Source organism: Dendropsophus ebraccatus, chromosome 14 (genome assembly GCF_027789765.1).
Source record: "Dendropsophus ebraccatus isolate aDenEbr1 chromosome 14, aDenEbr1.pat, whole genome shotgun sequence".
Classification (NCBI taxonomy): domain Eukaryota; kingdom Metazoa; phylum Chordata; class Amphibia; order Anura; family Hylidae; genus Dendropsophus; species Dendropsophus ebraccatus.
Window position 1 is genome coordinate 76,574,485 of NC_091467.1, and position 14,220 is coordinate 76,588,704.

Here is a 14,220-nt window from a genome sequence, read left to right on the forward strand (position 1 = left end):
CACAGCCCCATCCCTACCCTATAGGGGTTCCATAAAGTTGTGGCCACAGCCCCACCCTATAGGGGTTCCATAGAGTTGGGGGCACATCCCCACCCTATAGGGGTTCCATAGAGTTGGGGTCACAGCCCCATCCCCACCCTATAGGGGTTCCATAGAGTTGGGGTCACAGCCCCATCCCCACCCTATAGGGGTTCCATAGAGTTGGGGGTCACATCCCCACCCTATAGGGGTTCCATAGAGTTGGGGTCACAGCCCCATCCCCACCCTATAGGGGTTCCATAGAGTTGGGGTCACAGCCCCATCCCCACCCTATAGGGGTTCCATAGAGTTGGGGGTCACATCCCCACCCTATAGGGGTTCCATAGAGTTGGGGGTCACATCCCCACCCTATAGGGGTTCCATAGAGTTGGGGGCCACATCCCCACCCTATAGGGGTTCCATAGAGTTGGGGGGTCACATCCCCACCCTATAGGGGTTCCATAGAGTTAGGGGCCACATACCCACCCTATAGGGGTTCCATAGAGTTGGGGGCCACATCCCCACCCTATAGGGGTTCCATAGAGTTAGGGGCCACATCCCCACCCTATAGGGGTTCCATAGAGTTAGGGGCCACATACCCACCCTATAGGGGTTCCATAGAGTTGGGGGCCACATCCCCACCCTATAGGGGTTCCATAGAGTTGGGGTCACATCCCCACCCTATAGGGGTTCCATAGAGTTGGGGGTCACATCCCCACCCTATAGGGGTTCCATAGAGTTGGGGGCCACATCCCCACCCTATAGGGGTTCCATAGAGTTGGGGGCCACATCCCCACCCTATAGGGGTTCCATAGAGTTGGGGGCCACATCCCCACCCTATAGGGGTTCCATAGAGTTGGGGGCCACATCCCCACCCTATAGGGGTTCCATAGAGTTGGGGTCACAGCCCCACCCTATAGGGGTTCCATAGAGTTGGGGGTCACATCCCCACCCTATAGGGGTTCCATAGAGTTGGGGCCACAGCCCCTTCCCCACCCTATAGGGGTTCCATAGAGTTGGGGTCACAGCCTCATCCCCACCCTATAGGGGTTCCATAGAGTTGGGGCCACAGCCCCACCCTATAGGGGTTCCATAGAGTTGGGGGTCACATCCCCACCCTATAGGGGTTCCATAGAGTTGGGGGTCACATCCCCACCCTATAGGGGTTCCATAGAGTTGGGGTCACATCCCCACCCTATAGGGGTTCCATAGAGTTGGGGTCACAGCCCCATATACACACACACACATTATTGTCAGGTGATTGTAACTTCCTCTAATCTGACAGAATTCAGGAACCGCTGTTGTTATAAACCACGGCTCATTGTAAGAAGCCAAAGAGGAAGGACCCTCGAAGCTTAAAGGGAATGTGCCACCGGCATTACATCCAGATACCAGATCTTTCTGCTTTCTAATTGTCTATTACTTAGATTTCATTATTGTGCGTTATTATGGTGGCGGCCATCTTACCGGAACTTTCTGCACAGCATTTACAGAGATGCTTTACAGCAAGTATATATGTATGTATCTCACTCTGGGGTACGCAGCCGCTATACCTGGTAACGTGGAGATCTTTATAATCTGATTCTGGGACCCCATAGAGATGACTATATTACAGGTTATACAGCCTGGAGCCTACAGGAGCGGTCTGGGCACCGCCCCCCCCCCCCCCCCCCAGCATGCGGATCTCTCGGACATAACAATAAGGACAATGAGGACAATTCTGTATAGAAATCCCATTTCTCCGCTATAACATGAGGCCCAGTCAGAGCAGGAGTACAGGGTTATAATAACCGCACTTGGAGCTTTCCGCCAGCGTTAATGTGTTAAAGGAATTGTCCAGGATTAGGAAATAAACAGCCCCCCCCACCCCCCCCCCCCCCCCCGGTCCTCAGGCTGTGTGTAGTATTACAATTCACCTCCATTTACTTCAATGGAAGCTGCAGAACCCCAACACCCAACATGAGCACAGGAGAGGCGCTGGATCTGGAGGAAGGCGGACATGTTTGTTTATTTATTTTTTAAACCTGGAGAACCCCTTTAATTCTTCTGCTGGAGTTTGGATCCGCATCAGAAATGACCGTGGGAAATCCAGGATACAGACACATCCACATCTGTAGACAGCCAGGAGATGAGACCTCTGTAGACAGCCAGGAGATGAGACCTCTGTAGACAGCCAGGAGATGAGACCTCTGTAGACAGCCAGGAGATGAGACCTCTGTAGACAGCCAGGAGATGAGACCTCTGTAGACAGCCAGGAGATGAGACCTCTGTAGACAGCCAGGAGATGAGACCTCTGTAGACAGCCAGGAGATGAGACCTCTGTAGACAGCCAGGAGATGAGACCTCTGTAGACAGCCAGGAGATGAGACCTCTGTAGACAGCCAGGAGATGAGACCTCTGTAGACAGCCAGGAGATGAGACCTCTGTAGACAGCCAGGAGATGAGACCTCTGTAGACAGCCAGGAGATGAGACCTCTGTAGACAGCCAGGAGATGAGACCTCTGTAGACAGCCAGGAGATGAGACCTCTGTAGACAGCCAGGAGATGAGACAGACACAGAACAGATTCTGCCTTGTGTGATCAAACTCCTAGAGCCGGACACAGAAGACTGGTCCCGGGAGCCTCATCCCCTATAGCCCTCTCCCCGTAGGGTCCCCTATAGCCCTCTCCCCGTAGGGTCCCCTATAGCCCTGTCCCCGTAGGGTCCCCTATAGCCCTGTCCCCGTAGGGTCCCCTATAGCCCTGTCCCCGTAGGGTCCCCTATAGCCCTGTCCCCGTAGGGTCCCCTATAGCCCTGTCCCCGTAGGGTCCCCTATAGCCCTGTCCCCGTAGGGTCCCCTATAGCCCTGTCCCCGTAGGGTCCCCTATAGCCCTGTCCCCGTAGGGTCCCCTATAGCCCTGTCCCCGTAGGGTCCCCTATAGCCCTGTCCCCGTAGGGTCCCCTATAGCCCTGTCCCCGTAGGGTCCCCTATAGCCCTGTCCCCGTAGGGTCCCCTATAGCCCTCTTCCCGTAGGGTCCCCTATAGCCCTCTCCCCGTAGGGTCCCCTATAGTCCACATTTTCTATGGCTGCTGTGGCCGCACTCTTGCTGTGGCCGCGCTCTTGCTGTGGCCGCGCTCTTGCTGTGGCCGCGCTCTTGCTGTGGCCGCGCTCTTGCTGTGGCCGCGCTCTTGCTGTGGCCGCACTCGGCACGTTTGTTCTCTTTGCACCAGAAGGAATAGTGACCCTGTGACTCCTAACACTTTCCCACCAGAAGGGAAATAGAGGGGGAGCGTGACAACAGCTGGAGAGCGGCAGGTTGGGTAACAGTCTGGGATATGGGGGAGGGGGTCCGCACCTGAGATTATGGTCTGTTAGCCACAAAGGCGTGCAGTAAAGCTGCCCCATGTGTTCCTGATCCTGGGGGGGGGGGGGATTTATAAGAGGGTGTAAAATTTAATCTGGTCACTGTGGGCAGTTTGCACCAATCACTTTTCATCTCCCACAGGGACCAATCACAGCTCAGCTTTAATTTTACCAGAGCTGAGCTGTGATTGGTCGCTATGGGAGCTGAGCTGCCATTGGTTGCTGTGGGAGCTGAGCTGCGATTGGTTGCTGTGGGAGCTGAGCTGTGATTGGTTGCTGTGAGAGCTGAGCTGTGATTGGTTGCTGTGGGAGCTGAGCTGTGATTGGTTGCTGTGGGAGCTGAGCTGTGATTGGTTGCTGTTAGAGCTGAGCTGTGATTGGTTGCTGTTAGAGCTGAGCTGTGATTGGTTGCTGTTAGAGCTGAGCTGTGATTGGTTGCTGTTAGAGCTGAGCTGTGATTGGTTGCTGTTAGAGCTGAGCTGTGATTGGTTGCTGTTAGAGCTGAGCTGTGATTGGTTGCTGTTAGAGCTGAGCTGTGATTGGTTGCTATTAGAGCTGAGCTGGGATTGGTCGCTGTGAGAGCTGAGCTGTGATTGGTTGCTGTGAGAGCTGAGCTGTGATTGGTTGCTGTGAGAGCTGAGCTGTGATTGGTTGCTGTGAGAGCTGAGCTGGGATTGGTTGCTGTGGGAGCTGAGCTGTGATTGGTTGCTGTGAGAGCTGAGCTGGGATTGGTAGCTGTGAGAGCTGAGCTGGGATTGGTCGCTGTGAGAGCTGAGCTGGGATTGGTCGCTGTGAGAGCTGAGCTGGGATTGGTCGCTGTGAGAGCTGAGCTGGGATTGGTTGCTGTGAGAGCTGAGCTGTGATTGGTCGCTATGGGAGCTGAGCTGTGATTGGTCGCTATGGGAGCTGAGCTGTGATTGGTTGCTGTTAGAGCTGAGCTGTGATTGGTTGCTGTGAGAGCTGAGCTGTGATTGGTTGCTGTTAGAGCTGAGCTGGGATTGGTCGCTGTGAGAGCTGAGCTGGGATTGGTCGCTGTGAGAGCTGAGCTGGGATTGGTCGCTGTGAGAGCTGAGCTGGGATTGGTCGCTGTGAGAGCTGAGCTGGGATTGGTCGCTGTGAGAGCTGAGCTGGGATTGGTTGCTGTGAGAGCTGAGCTGTGATTGGTTGCTGTGAGAGCTGAGCTGTGATTGGTTGCTGTGAGAGCTGAGCTGTGATTGGTTGATGTGAGAGCTGAGCTGTGATTGGTTGCTGTGAGAGCTGAGCAGTGAATGGTTGCTGTGAGAGCTGAGCTGTGATTGGTTGCTGTGAGAGCTGAGCTGTGATTTGTTGCTGTGAGAGCTGAGCTGTGATTGGTTGCTGTGAGAGCTGAGCTGTGATTGGTTGCTGTGAGAGCTGAGCTGTGATTGGTTGCTGTGAGAGCTGAGCTGTGATTGGTTGCTGTGAGAGCTGAGCTGTGATTGGTTGCTGTGAGAGCTGAGCTGTGATTGGTTGCTGTGGGAGCTGAGCTGTGATTGGTTGCTGTGGGCAGTTTGCGCCAGTCTAAATTTTACACCCTTTCAGAAATCTCCCCCTGTATTTGTGGGAGGGGCTCTTCTCCCATGATGCCCCTGTATTGGGGGGCTCTTCTCCCATGGGGCCCCTGTATCGGGGGGGGGGGGCTCTTCTCCCATGATGCCCCTGTATCGGGGGGGCTCTTGTCCATAGATTTACATAGATTTGTTACATAGATTTATAAATGACTTCTATATAATAATCTTCAGTCTTCCAGTGCTTATCAGCTGCTGTATGTCCTGCAGGAAGTGGTATATTCTCTCTAGTCTGACACAGTGCTCTCTGCTGCCACCTCTGTCCATGTCAGGAACTGTCCAGAGCAGCAGCAAATCCCCATAAAAAACCTCTCCTGCTCTGGACAGTTCCTGACATTATTATACAGAACCTGGGGACAAGCGCCACCCTGGTCCTCAGGTTGTGTGTGGTATTACCATTGCCAGTTACTACACCAGCTAGGGACTACTTTTCAGTCATTTGACTGGTAACCTAGCATGTTGCGTTCTGTTCTATAAGGTTTAAGCTTTATCTAGTTACGAGCTTTGTTTGGGCTGTTGAAGTCTATGGGACGGCAGTATGTGCATATATATTTACCTGTTGCACTGCTGATGCACTACACTCCCCAGCATGTTGTGGCGGCCTGTAGCCTTCTGGGAGTTGTAGTTTGTTGGAGACCCGTGTCCTGTAGCCCAGTAGTGTCCCCTCCTGCCCTCTCACATAGCGGGGGCGGGGGGGGGGTCTCATTTCCTGGCCAATCAGCATTAAAGTGACAGGGTGCTAATTCTGGCGGCTGCTGCCGGCGGCTTCCTCGCTGCACTTATCACACGTGCCAGGCTTTCCTGGCTGCTTCCACATTTAGCAGGCGGCCCCTGAACTGGTGGTACATTACATGTCAGCCGTACGGTATAGCGGGAGCTGTGAGATTACATGTATTTCTTCTCCTCCCCGTCCTTAAGAGTTCTGGCAGTAAGATGCATGACATTCTAGCTGAATTATGTATAAGCCGTATACTGCCCCCCCAGCATTTCCTGCAGATACAGGAGCAGCGAGACTCTACCTGCCCGGAATGTGCTTCATGTCGTCTCCGAACAGGGTGTCTCATTCCTTACCACCATATACCCTAGCCTTGGTGTCTGCATATATCCGTGTGTGTATATATGTATATATGTGTATATATCTATCTATCTCTGTGTATCCTGTATATGTATGTATGTGTGTATGTATGTGTGTGTGTATATATATACATACTCACACACTGGTAGCTTGGTTTAAGAGTAATGGCCCTATTCCACGGGTCGTTTTAGAGGAGCAAACGAGCGCTATTAGGGCTTGCTTGCTCCTCGTTCGCCGCTCGCTGCCGCCGCTATTCAACGCGGCTGCAGCGAGTCGGTGAGTGTGGGAGGGGCGGCGGGGAGCTGCGGGGGGGCTGCTCGGAGGATCGCTGATCGTCCGAGCAGCCCATAGGATACAGCAGCGCCTGCTGCCGATGCTCCTATTCAATGGAGCGCCGGCAGCAGATCGCTGCTATATCAGTCGCTTGTTTTTCAACATGTTGAAAAACAAGCGACTGCAACGATCAGCCGTCATGAACGATGTCGGCTGATCCGTTGCACTCTATTCCACGGAACGATTATCGTCCGTAGTTAGTCCGAAAACTACCGATAATCGTTCCGTGGAATAGGGCCATAAGGGCCCTATTCCACCGAACGATTATCGTTTAGATTATCGTTAAATCGTTCGAATCTAAACGATAATCATTCGGTTGAAATGCAGTTAACGATTAACGACCGAACGAGAAATCGTTGATCGCTTTATAAGACCTGGACCTATTTTTATCGTTGCTCGTTCGCAAAACGTTCGCAAATCGTTCGCATTGAATAAGACATTGTTCGGTCGTTAGCAATAGATACGAACGCAATAGCGAATAAATAGCGAAGAAAAAATGATCGCAATTACGATCATAAGTAACGATTATCGTTCCATTGAAATGAGTGAACGTTTTCAGGTCTTTCGCAATAGCGGTCGTATGAGATCGTTAATCATTAACAATTATGCAAACGATAATCGTCCGGTGGAATAGGGCCCTAACTTGGATTGAGCATTTAGCAAGAAGAGATCACAGATTTTCTAAATAGTGACTTGGTGTAAGAGCTCCCTGTACTGGGTGGGAGCGGGAGTGGGGGAGGGGCATGGTCGGCATAGCGGGGTCTACAGCCCTGTACTCTGACCCAGGAAGTCTCCCTCACCTTCCAAATCATAGCAGATCCACTTCAGGCTGGGGCTTGCATCAGGGGACAGGACTGGGGGTAATCTCTCCATAGCTGTAACCCCTCTCTCCCCAGACAGAGTGCTGCATGTATGTGCCCACATCTTATACAGTTAGTATACATTATATACCACATGCTGCTATACTGTACAGTAACTTATATATCACATATCCAGCTGCTGCTGTGTTATCAGGGTTATACAGTTACTATACATTATATACCACATGCTACTATACTGTACAGTAACTTATATATCACATATCCAGCTGCTGTGTTATCAGGGTTATACAGTTACTATACATTATACACCACATGCTGCTATACTGTACAGTAACTTATATATCACATATCCAGCTGCTGTGATATCAGGGTTATACAGTTACTATACATTATATACCACATGCTGCTATACTGTACAGTAACTTATATATCACATATCCAGCTGCTGCTGTGTTATCAGGGTTATACAGTTACTATACATTATATACCACATGCTGCTATACTGTACAGTAACTTGTATATCACATATCCAGCTGCTGTGTTATCAGGGTTATACAGTTACTATACATTATATACCACATGTTGCTATACTGTACAGTAACTTATATATCACATATCCAGCTGCTGTGTTATCAGGGTTATACAGTTACTATACATTATATACCACATGCTGATTGCTATACTGTACAGTAACTTATATATCACATATCCAGCTGCTGTGTTATCAGGGTTATACAGTTACTATACATTATACACCACATGCTGATATACTGTACAGTAACTTATATATCACATATCCAGCTGCTGTGTTATCAGGGTTATACAGTTACTATACATTATACACCACATGCTGCTATACTGTACAGTAACTTATATATCACATATCCAGCTGCTGTGTTATCAGGGTTATACAGTTACTATACATTATACTCCACATGCTGCTATACTGTACAGTAACTTACATATCACATATCCAGCTGCTGTGTTATCAGGGTTATACAGTTACTATACATTATATACCACATGCTGATATACTGTACAGTAACTTATATATCACATATCCAGCTGCTGTGTTATCAGGGTTATACAGTTACTATACATTATATACCACATGCTGCTATACTGTACAGTAACTTATAATATCTCAGATTCAGCTGCTTCTCATTGTTTCATCTCTTCTACATGTTATTCAGAATAATAATCAGTATATTTGCAGTGTGGAACCAATTGTCTGTGGATCAGTGATTTCTTATGGGGAAATTTGCTTTGGTATAAGAGTGGATTTGGATTACAAGCACCGCCCGGAATGGATTATACTCCTAATCCAAGCACCACTGTATATGTATATATTATATATTTGTGTATATATTACTTATAGATCTCTGTGTGTCCTGTATATATGAGCTATACCTCTGTGTGTCCTGTATATATGAGCTATACCCCTGTGTGTCCTGTATATATGAGCTATACCTCTGTGTGTCCTGTATATATGAGCTATACCCCTGTGTGTCCTGTATATATGAGCTATACCACTGTGTGTCCTGTATATATGAGCTATACCACTGTGTGTCCTGTATATATGAGCTATACCTCTGTGTGTCCTGTATATATATATATATATATATATATATATATATATATATATATATATATATGAGCTATACCCCTGTGTGTCCTGTGTATATATATATATATATATATATATATATATATATATATATATGAGCTATACCTCTGTGTGCCCTGTATATATATGAGCTATACCTCTGTGTGTCCTGTATATATATGAGCTATACCTCTGTGTGTCCTGTATATATATATGAGCTATACCCCTGTGTGTCCTGTATATATATATATATATGAGCTATACCTCTGTGTGTCCTGTATATATGAGCTATACCCCTGTGTGTCCTGTATATATATATGAGCTATACCTCTGTGTGTCCTGTATATATATATGAGCTATACCCCTGTGTGTCCTGTATATATATATATATATGAGCTATACCTCTGTGTGTCCTGTATATATGAGCTATACCCCTGTGTGTCCTGTATATATATATGAGCTATACCTCTGTGTGTCCTGTATATATGAGCTATACCCCTGTGTGTCCTGTATCTTAGTTATATATCAGCCAGACAGTCCAGTGATATCAGTCTCGGCCTGTTTCTCCCTAATGACTCTTTTATAAGGTTTATAACTTCTCCTTTTCTGCGGCTTTTGTGGTGATCTGAGACGTAGAAGAAACAAGAGATTGGGTAATTGGGCAGATCGTCCATCCTCAGCACTGCTGGGACCTGTAGTTCGGCCATTGCTGCAGTCTTCACCCTCGGCTTTTTGGCCTTTATTTTGAATCTCAAAAATTGCTGAAAATCCCGGTCTTCCTTTTTCTGCCAGGTGACCCGGTCAGCGCCGCTGTCGGTGTATTGCATCGATTGTGCCTTGTATAGACGCTGCCAGCGCCAATCTGACTGATCGCCATGGCTGTGGATTGAGGCGTATAATGGCAGCCAATCACAGCTCATAATGAAAGCTGCGCTGTGATTGGCTGCTGAGCTGATCGGATCCTATTACATGGTTTGATAATCGGTAATGATGATCCTGAAAGCGACATTTACCTCATAATCATTCTGTGTAAAAAAACCGGCGAGAGAAGCGGCCATTGGTGGGTTGAATCTTTTGTCTGTCCGTATAAATGAGGATTATCAGCCACACTGCTGCCTCTCTCTATGGCTCCCATATACTATGGGCATAAATCTCCCCTTTTTGTACTTAAAGGGATATTCCACTCAGACAGAACTTTTGATATGTTGCTGCCCATGGTGAGACTAACATATCCTTCCATACTTGTTATTATATATTATCTATTCAGTGTTCTTCCCCCAGTTCTCAGCTGCTGCTTTCTGCTGAAGACACAAAAATCAGTGTGTGATTCTTTCTCTCTGTCTCCCCCCTCCTCCCCCCTCCCTTCTGACACAGATGATGTAAACAAATCCCTGGCAGGCTGTATCTGCAACATTGTAGCTTCTTTATAGTGCTGGAAGGGTTATTCTATCAATGTTACAGATACAGCCTGCCAGGGACTTGTTTACATCAGCAGTCTCAGAAGGGAGGGGGGAGGAGGAAGAGACAGAGAGAAAAGCTCACAGATTTTTGTGTCTTCAGCAGAAAGCAGCAGCTTAGAACTGGGGGAAGGAGACTAAGTAGATAATAACACGTAAGGGTATGTGCATGCTATGGAATTGAGGCAGTTGTGTGCGTCTCCTTCTGTGTCATAGACTCCATTCTATGTACCGGCGCATTCCACCCTCCGTCCAAAGAATGAACAGGTTGGATGGATGGCGGTGTCCGCCCATCACTGAGCTGTCAGTGCACATCCCTTTGGATGTAACCTGCGTATGGATGGCGGTGTCCGCCCATCACTGAGCTGTCAGTGCACATCCCTTTGGATGTAACCTGCGTATGGATGGCGGTGTCCGCCCATCACTGAGCTGTCAGTGCACATCCCTTTGGATGTAACGTGCGTATGGATGGCGGTGTCCGCCCATCACTGAGCTGTCAGTGCACATCCCTTTGGATGTAACCTGCGTATGGATGGCGGTGTCCGCCCATCACTGAGCTGTCAGTGCACATCCCTTTGGATGTAACCTGCGTATGGATGGCGGAGTCCACCCATCACTGAGCTGTCAGTGCACATCCCTTTGGATGTAACCTGCGTATGGATGGCGGAGTCCGCCCATCACTGAGCTGTCAGTGCACATCCCTTTGGATGTAACCTGCGTATGGATGCCGGTGTCCGCCCATCACTGAGCTGTCAGTGCACATCCCTTTGGATGTAACGTGCGTATGGATGGCGGTGTCCGCCCATCACTGAGCTGTCAGTGCACATCCCTTTGGATGTAACCTGCGTATGGATGGCGGAGTCCGCCCATCACTGAGCTGTCCGTGCACATCCCTTTGGATGTAACCTGCGTATGGATGGCGGAGTCCGCCCATCACTGAGCTGTCAGTGCACATCCCTTTGGATGTAACCTGCGTATGGATGGCGGAGTCCTGGGTGGGACACTTCCACCATGTGTGGACTTCTTGGTCAGTGCCGGTGCAGATGGATGGCGCCATGGTTGGTCGGGTTGCGTTGCCTCTGAGCGTCTCTGAGAAGTTGGACTGTAATGAATCGGTGGGTTGTCTTGTTGTGTATAGTGATGTCTTTATGTCCTCGGTGTTGTCCCTTCTGATTCCTCCACAGACGTCTTCTCCTTTCACTCTTGCCGTCGCCTCTCGTGTTCACGATGGATCAATAACTCACTGTTTGCCTCCATTCCGCTCGCTGATCACGTCTGTTTTACCACCTGTTGTTCCCTCATTCCTCCTCTCGCCCTTCTCCTTCCCATGCCAACCTCCCCCTTCTCTCTTTCTTCCTCGGGTTTTGCCGTCACCGCACATTCCAAGACTTTCAATTAAGTCTCCCCCACCTCCACACTTCTGCTTTATGAGGGGGGGGGGGGGATAGTGTCTCGTGACCTCATTTAGGGGGTCCGGAGACGCCTGACCACTCGGAATAACATTCATTAAGTGTCTGTCCTATAAAGTAAATGAACCTCCGGTCTTCTGGGCCACTGGACGGTCTCGTTTATGGTCATGTGATGTATTCTTCAGTAGATTCGATCACCTTGTCTAACACAGTTGCTTTCACCCCTGTAACAGATGGGCGGTACGAAGAGCAAGCCACGAGAAGGTGGGCCACGGAGCCGCAGTCTGGACATTGCCGAAGGTTCGCACACACCCTTTCCTTCCCTCTCGGCTTCTCAGACTCCCAGCAAGAGCCTGGACTCTCATCGTCCTTCTAACCAACCTTTTGGGGGCAACTGTGATCTTACACCGTTCGGAGGGGTCAACTTTTCAGATACGGTCACGTCTCCGCAGAGGTCTGGACCATTATCAGGTGTGTAGGGGTGTGATGTGCGTGTCTGGGAGTGATATGTAATGGTTCCCTCTTCTCATGGGCCCATTGGGTTTTTCGAGGAAAAGCTCATACCGGATACGCTGCCTGTAGAAGAAATGGTCGCTCATCGGCTGAGTGGATATGATTGTGGCCGTTTTATTAGCATTATCGGCAGCACATTGCCCTGTGTATGGCTGTAGCTATACAGCAACTCCCACAGTCACGGCTGCGTATGTGACCCCCATTCACTTGTATGAATGATGGAATCACGTGCGACATGGTCGCACAACCGTGAATCGTCGTGTAGCCCTGACAGGTCCTGTAACATCTGCAAAATCAGGCCGATATTTCCCAATGTTATAAAGTCAACAGTATCTGCATGCAGTATATAGACATGGGGTAGGCTCAGGATCTGCATGCAGTATATAGACATGGGGGAGGGTGGAGGCTCAGAATCTGCAGCTATAGACATGGGGGAGGCTCAGGATCTGCAGCTATAGACATGGGGGAGGCTTAGGATCTGCAGCTATAGACATGGGGGAGGCTCAGGATCTGCAGCTATAGACATGGGGGAGGCTCAGGATCTGCAGCTATAGACATGGGGGAGGCTCAGGATCTGCAGCTATAGACATGGGGTAGGCTCAGGATCTGCATGCAGTATATAGACATGGGGGAGGGTGGAGGCTCAGGATCTGCATGCAGTATATAGACATGGGGGAGGGTGGAGGCTCAGGATCTGCAGCTATAGACACGGGGGAGGCTCAGGATCTGCATGCAGTATATAGACATGGGGGAGGGTGGAGGCTCAGGATCTGCAGCTATAGACATGGGGAGGCTCAGGATCTGCATGCAGTATATAGACATGGGGGAGGCTCAGGATCTGCAGCTATAGACATGGGGGAGGCTCAGGATCTGCAGCTATAGACATGGGGGAGGCTCAGGATCTGCATGCAGTATATAGACATGGGGGAGGGTGGAGGCTCAGAATCTGCAGCTATAGACATGGGGGAGGCTCAGGATCTGCATGCAGTATATAGACATGGGGGAGGCTCAGGATCTGCAGCTATAGACATGGGGGAGGCTCATGATCTGCATGCAGTATATAGACATGGGGGAGGGGAGGCTCAGGATCTGCATGCTATAGACATGGGGGAGTCTCAGGATCTGCAGCTATAGACATGGGGGAGGCTCATGATCTGCATGCAGTATATAGACATGGGGGAGGCTCAGGATCTGCAGCTATAGACATGGGGGAGGCTCATGATCTGCATGCAGTATATAGACATGGGGGAGGTTCAGGATCTGCATGCAGTATATAGACATGGGGGAGGCTCAGGATCTGCATGCAGTATATAGACATGGGGGAGGGGAGGCTCAGGATCTGCAGCTATAGACATGGGGGAGGCTCAGGATCTGCATGCAGTATATAGACATGGGGGAGGGTGGAGGCTCAGAATCTGCAGCTATAGACATGGGGGAGGCTCAGGATCTGCATGCTATAGACATGGGGGAGGCTCAGGATCTGCATGCTATAGACATGGGGGAGGCTCAGGATCTGCATGCTATAGACATGGGGGAGGCTCAGGATCTGCATGCTATAGACATGGGGGAGGCTCAGGATCTGCATGCTATAGACATGGGGGAGGCTCAGGATCTGCATGCTATAGACATGGGGGAGGCTCAGGATCTGCAGCTATGGACATGGGGGAGGCTCAGGATCTGCATGTTATAGACATGGGGGAGGCTCAGGATCTGCATGCAGTATATAGACATGGGGGAGGGTGGAGGCTCAGAATCTGCAGCTATAGACACGGGGGAGGCTCAGGATCTGCAGCTATAGACATGGGGAAGGCTCAGGATCTGCATGCTATAGACATGGGGGAGGCTCAGGATCTGCATGCTATAGACATGGGGGAGGCTCAGGATCTGCATGCTATAGACACGGGGGAGGCTCAGGATCTGCATGCTATAGACACTGGGGAGGCTCAGGATCTGCATGCTATAGACACGGGGGAGGCTCAGGATCTGCAGCTATAGACACGGGGAGGCTCAGGATCTGCAGCTATAGACTCGGGGGAGGCTCAGGATCTGCAGCTATA

General features: G+C 49.8%; 1 protein-coding gene across 1 annotated transcript in view; it reads left to right on the forward strand.

The window, feature by feature from the left end:
* The window catches only part of SRC (SRC proto-oncogene, non-receptor tyrosine kinase), a 41,478-nt gene that overhangs the window by 7,289 nt on the left and 19,969 nt on the right, over nucleotides 1-14,220 (forward strand). The window contains exon 2 of the mRNA XM_069953829.1: nucleotides 11,884-12,121. Coding sequence (XP_069809930.1) covers nucleotides 11,884-12,121 — 238 coding nt within the window. The remainder of the gene's footprint in view (nucleotides 1-11,883; nucleotides 12,122-14,220) is intronic.